The 6,565-nt window shown below is 36.6% G+C and overlaps 1 protein-coding gene and 1 non-coding gene across 2 annotated transcripts; one reads left to right on the plus strand and one right to left on the minus strand.

Moving 5' to 3' along the window:
- Positions 1-1,927: 1,927 nt before the first annotated feature.
- Positions 1,928-2,030, minus strand: LOC120100482 (small nucleolar RNA U13). Its single transcript, XR_005500219.2, has one exon. It is a non-coding gene; the product is annotated as a small nucleolar RNA U13 (small nucleolar RNA).
- Positions 2,031-4,343: 2,313 nt separating this feature from the next.
- Positions 4,344-5,303, plus strand: Or5b21 (olfactory receptor family 5 subfamily B member 21). The gene has a single exon (NM_001000954.1). The coding sequence runs from the start codon at positions 4,344-4,346 to the stop codon at positions 5,301-5,303; it is 960 nt and encodes a 319-aa protein (NP_001000954.1).
- Positions 5,304-6,565: the final 1,262 nt, after the last annotated feature.

Below are 6,565 nucleotides of genomic sequence, written 5' to 3' on the forward strand. Positions count from 1 at the left end.
CAACCTTTGCCTGTATGAGAGTGCTCTCCCTCCCACTCAGTCAGCTACATTTAGTTCTTGAAAATTTTTCAGTTTTTATCTTACCTTGTGTTAGGAAAAATAAGTTGACTTATGATGTGTGATGGTTTATATGTCTCCTTCATCAAACAATGACAGGAGTTGAAAAGCTACCTTCCTTCCTATAATTACTTCATCAATAAGCAGCAACATTTGACAGAAGCATTTGACTTTGTCCCTGTCACTTCAACATGAGGCATGTCACCAGGACTCAGTTTTTTCATATCTGTATGTTCTTTATCATCTGTGTTACATGTTATATTTATCCAACCATGTAATTGCACACAATTTTTTTATAAGTTCTTTTGAACAATCTTTAAAATTATACCCTCCATTAGGGGCACTATATATCAGGAGATAAGGAGATGCTTTTCCATAGAAGCATTTGGTAAAAATTGGAGGGTATGTGTTCTAGAATTTAGTGAGTAGAGGTCAGAGGAACTGCTAAATGTCCTACAGTCATATGATCTGCACCAATTAAATGTCTAGCTCATTTTATTAATAATGTTGATGCTGAGATGCTCTGGTTCCAAGTTTATAAATGAGCAATTAAGTAGTTATGTGACCTCAAGAAGAAACACTTACTTCAAGTTTTTGATACGTTAGTTTAGGATACTGTCTGCTAAAGAGACAGAGTACAATGTCGCCTACATTAGTACATAAATGTCAGAAGAAAAATAAAGCAAAAATGCCAGTTAACTTTAATTGAATGTATTGTCTTTTGGAGGGTTGATTAAAATATTACTGCTTATAAGTCTAGGCACAAGCAAAGAAGGTTGTAAATGTAAAACTCTAGAAAATTTCTTCAAGAGTATAAAGAGGCAGGAGAAGATATAATTGGGAGTAGTAGTGCAATACTGTTTTCAAAGGCTGGACCAATTTTTGGGAAACCAGGCACCCTGCTTGCATGGTCAGACTGGCTGTTATGTCTTAGTTTTGTGTTATATAGAAAGGGCTTCTAAGCAAATTGTTAGTAGTGGTTAAAGGCAAACCGATAAACAGCAGAAAGGAAGTGTTCTTCTAATTCCCAGTTCTCTCTTTTCGTTCTCTCTTTCTGCATATCTTCTCTTTCCTCTTCTGAGCCTACTTCCACCTATGGTGTTTGCAGGGGCAGGAAAGTCTATGATGTAAATGCTTCCTGAGGAGGATAACTTACTGGAGGGAGAACATGGTGCAAAGTAGGACATAAGCCTTTCTCCAGCCCTGATTATCTCCAGACACATTTTTTTCTTCGGAGTATTTATCAGCTAACATTTTGACAGGAAATATGGACTCAGGTAGGCAAGTGATCAACAGCCTGTTGTTAATTTTAATAGCATGAAATTTATTTTACTACCTTGGCATTGATGTTCTATTCAGTTCACCACATATTTACTTTTATGTGCAAGGGATCATGGTGGGCTGAGTGAGCCAAGAAGGAATTAATACCATTACTATTTTCAAGGTCCTAAATCCAGTCAAAACGCTGGTTGGCTATAGAACTAAATGTATGATAATCACGGCATAAGTGATTTGAGGGTACAAAAGGGAACTAACTCTAATAGTACCAATACAATGACTTCTACACACAATTATAAGTTTATATATATTTGTAAGTATGTATACTTATATTAATAGAATCATGAAATAATCATTTATATGCATGCATGACATAACTACTACAGTCTCTCTTTACTTGTTCTATGCTTCAAGAATACATTTATAATAATATTAGAAACTATGTTTAAAATACCTGGATTTAGAGTGAAATTGACCAAGGTTTTAATTCCATTTCTAATACTACCTTTATGTGACTTTGTAGTTATCAGTTATCATTATCATTTTTGTTTTATAGTGGTAGCTTTTTAGTACTTATGAAGAAATACCATTTTATCAGATGGATAGTGTACTGATGCTATAACAAGGTTTATGGGAGACACGTGTCATGGATGGTGTGAATTCCCAGCCATCACACGTATGAATCAAAAAGGGACCCAGAAATCAAAATTTAGTGAGAAAAAAGAGAGTATAAAATATATTGCCACAAGACATAACCTAAAGATGGAAAAGTTCTCTGCATGTTATCATTTACAGAGGATCGTTTTCCCCGTTTTATTGAAAATAGGTTATTTTCTCATATAATATACCCTGATTAGAGCTTCCCTAACCACTGTTTCTCCCAGTTCCCCTCCACCTTTCCTCCTATCCAGAAGCATTTCTTCTCTCTAATTGGAATAGGAAAGGCTTCTAAGAGATGACAAAATAACAATGATAAAATATAACAAGAAAAAAAAGGCCACCACTTTGAAGTTGGACATAGCAAACCAACAGAAGGAAAAGAACCTTAGAGAAGGCACAAAAATCAGAGATCCACTCTTTCACACACTGAAATGTCCAATAAAAACACTAACCTGGAAGCCATAATACATTCTCAGAGGACATGGTGCAAACCTGTGCAGGCCCTGGGCTTGTGGCTCCAGTCTCTGTGAGTTCTTATGAGCTTTGCTCATTGATTTAGAAGCCTTGTTCTCCTGGTGTTCTCCATCCTCTCTGGCTCTTACACTATTTTTGCCTCCCTTCCTCCTAAGCTCTGAGAGGAGGAATTTGATGGAGACGTTTAATTTCGAGCCAAGTGTTCTAAGGTCTATTCTTCTGTCTGTCTTCCCACTTCTACCTTTCTCTATCTGTGTAATACCTGGATATTTATCTCTGTATTTGCTCCCATTTACTGGAGTCATATTTTCTGTTGATGGATGAATAAGGAACTGGTATGAGTATAGCAGAATACCACTAGTGATGACTTTATCACTACATTCTTTAAAGAAGATCAGCAATATTTGGTTTTATCTTAGATTTCTCTGCTACCTAGCCTCTGGTTCCCAAGCAGTGTCAGGAATGGGCTTCCATATCAGAGAGTAGGCCTTAATTCAAATCAAACATTGGTTGACTACCACACAAGCTTTGTGTCGCCATTGTCCAAGCATATTTTGCAGACAGGACACCATTGTAGATCAAAGGGATTGTAGCTGGGTAGGTGTTTACATTTCTCTTTTAGTAGAATCAGTACATTTTAAGAATAAATGTACTAAATTCAGGTAGATATTTTGGAGCAAGATATAGTGAATAGTGTACTTTATTGATTTCTATGGTCATTGCGATTTAATTATGCATACAAAAATTTTTTATGAAGTTTCTATTAAGGATATAATATTAAGACAGAATGTGGTAGAGAAGAAAGAATGGATTCACACGTTTTAACTCAAAGTATTCATTTTCTGATTGTTGAAATTTGAGTAAGTCCTGAGTGAGGTAACTCAGTCACAAAAGAACATATATGGTATGCACTCATTGATAAGTGGATATTGCCCCAAAAGCTTGAATACATAAGAAAAAATTCACCGATCATATGAAACTCAAGAAGGAAGACCAAAATGTAGATGCTTCATTCTGTCTTAGAAGGGAGAACAATATTGAACAACTCACGGGAGGAAATACAGGGACAAAGGGGAGCAGAGACTGAAGAAAAAGTCATCCAGAGACTGCCCCACCTGGGGATCCATCCCATATGCAGTCACCAAACCTAGCCACTATTGCTGATGCCAAAAAGTGCCGGCTAACAGGAATCAGATATGGGTGTTTCCTGAGAGGTTTTGCCAGAGCCCTACTAATACAGTTGAGAATGTTTGCAGCTAACCATTAGACTGAGCACCGGGACCCCAATGGAGGAGTTAGAGAAAAGACTGAAGGAGCTGAAGGTGGGAGTCAGAGCATCCTCACAGAAGCAGGGGGAGGAAGAATGGGAGAGGGGGGAAAGGGGATAATATTTGAAATATAAATACATAAAATATCCAAGTAAAATAAAGTAAAAAAACCCAAAAAACCAAAAACAAAACAAAAAACCAACAAAATAATTATAAAAAAAGAAAGTTGAATAAGGACTCAAAAATGATTTTGCCAGATACAACCACATAATAATGTGCATGCGCATCCAGTTTGAACTCAGAAACTACAAAGAGATAAATTTACTTTGACTTTTATTAAACAGTTTCACTTAATATTGCCACATTATTATCTTTCTGATATGTTAAATAGGCATATTGTATTCATCTCAAAGTATTAAGCACTGTAATAAAATTAGAGGGTAGAACATGTGCCTTATATGGTGTACTTTATATATATATATATATATAAACATATATAAATATGTGTGTGTATGTTTGTGTGTGTATGTTAGTGTCTTATTTTTATACCTTTATAACTTTCTGTTTTATAGCTTCATTCTCTTTAATCATTATGTGAAATTCAAGATGGCTTCAATGGAGAACATCACAGAAGTGACAGAATTCATCCTGCTGGGGTTGACAGATGACCCCAATCTTCAGGTTCCTCTACTCCTGATATTTTTATTCATCTACCTTGCCACTCTGATTGGGAATGGAGGGATGATGGTCATCATCTTCTCAGACTCCCACCTCCACACTCCCATGTACTTCTTTCTATGTAACCTGTCCTTTGTAGATTTGGGGTATTCGTCAGCTGTAGCTCCCAAGATGGTGGCTGCACTCCAGTCAGGGAACAAGGTCATCTCCTATAATGGGTGTGCAGCTCAATTTTTCTTCTTTGTGGGGTTTGCCACTGTTGAGTGCTATCTTCTGGCCTCCATGGCTTATGACCGCCATGCAGCAGTGTGTAGACCTCTTCATTATACCACCACCATGACCACGGGGGTGTGTACCATCCTGACCATTGGCTCTTACACCTGTGGCTTCCTCAATGCCTCAGTCCATGCAGCAGATACCTTTAAACTCTCTTTCTGTGGTTCTAATAAGATCAACCATTTCTTTTGTGACATACCCCCACTTTTGGCTCTTGCATGCTCCAATACACACACCAGTAAGTTGGTTGTCTTTTTTGTTGTGGGATTTAATGTCTTTTTCACTCTCTTGGTAATTATCATCTCTTACCTTTTCATATACATTGCTATTCAAAACATGAAGTCTTCTGAAGGACGGAAGAAGGCCTTCTCCACTTGTGCTTCCCACCTCACTGCTGTGTCCATCTTCTATGGCACAATCATCTTCATGTACTTGCAGCCCAGTTCTGGTCAGTCCATGGACACAGACAAAATAGCATCTGTGTTCTACACTGTAGTGATTCCCATGTTGAATCCCTTGATCTATAGCCTAAGGAACAGAGAAGTGAAAAGTGCTCTCTTGAAAATACTCAACAAATTTTACCCTCAGTCTTTTAGTGTGAATGGGAAGTAGACAGCAAAGTAAGGGGTAGATTGCCTCCTGAGCAGCTGCAACTTTTGATGTCTGAAGAATTTCAGTTTCACCTTTCCCAAGAATAGTGGTTATTTCAGTTCATAGGAAAGGGGATAAAAGCAACACTTGGAAATATTTCCTTCTGGAAGATGATGACCTGTTCAACAGAAATAATTTGTGACGTTTATAGCTTTTATATAGAAGTGTATTAATGATGTAGTTTAAAGCAGATGAAAGTACACAGGTAAATGTCTCCAAATTACACTGCCTTGTTATTATCTGCAAGAAAAGTTTACTATTAAATTTAGTATAAGAATTACACCTTCAATTTTATTTATTTTTATTTTCTCTGTTTTTTTAACATATATGTGCACATATATGTGTGGGATGCATATGCCTGTGTATATGGATGTCTAGGTCAGAAGTCAACTTTGAATATTTTTCTCCAATTCTTTTTGAAGCAAAGTCTCTCATTGAACATAGAATCCACCAAATAGGCTAGCAAGCTTAGAATCTGCCCATCTCTGTTTCCTTAGTTCCAGAGTTACAGGCATATACTGCCTTGCCTATCTTTTATGTGGGTACTGGAAATCTAAACTCTTGTCTTCATGCTTGTATGGAAAATACTTCACCTACTGAGCCATCTCCCCAGTTTTGTCATTTTAATTTATCAGTCAGGTAGAATATACAGTATTATGGTTTGTATTTTTTGACCCATGATTTAGAAAGCTAAAGTTCCTTTTGTTATTAATTATTCTTTTAATTGTACACATTGGTGGATTATATGCCAAGAAACTAAATCTTTACAGTGATCAAATCTGGGCAATTAGCATTTCTGTCTACTTATTCAACATTGTTTGATTACTATTTAACTTTCGAATACCAACCAAGTATCCTTCATAATTTGAAGAGAGTGGTAGAGTTTGGACTAATAGTCAGATGATTTAGGATCAAATCTTAATGCCTGGTCTCTGTCTCCTCTCACTTTCCTGTTTCTGCTTCCTAGCTGCATACCTCTGTATTTGCTGCATGCATATGCTTTTACTGAAGTGCTGAGATAACTTTAGTAGTACATAATTAGACACATGGAATAATTGAACAGTTTCAATAGATGAATTGAATTGCTTAAATTCTTTGGAGAATCTGCTCTCCATCCTGTCATTCTGCCTAATATACTGACCAACATATGCAGAACATTTGGAGAAAACAGAAAATTATTCCAAGGACCAGGAAAAGAGATGTTTATGTTCTGAATTGAATTA

This window comes from Rattus norvegicus, chromosome 1, assembly GCF_036323735.1.
Source record: "Rattus norvegicus strain BN/NHsdMcwi chromosome 1, GRCr8, whole genome shotgun sequence".
Taxonomy (NCBI): Eukaryota; Metazoa; Chordata; class Mammalia; order Rodentia; family Muridae; genus Rattus; species Rattus norvegicus.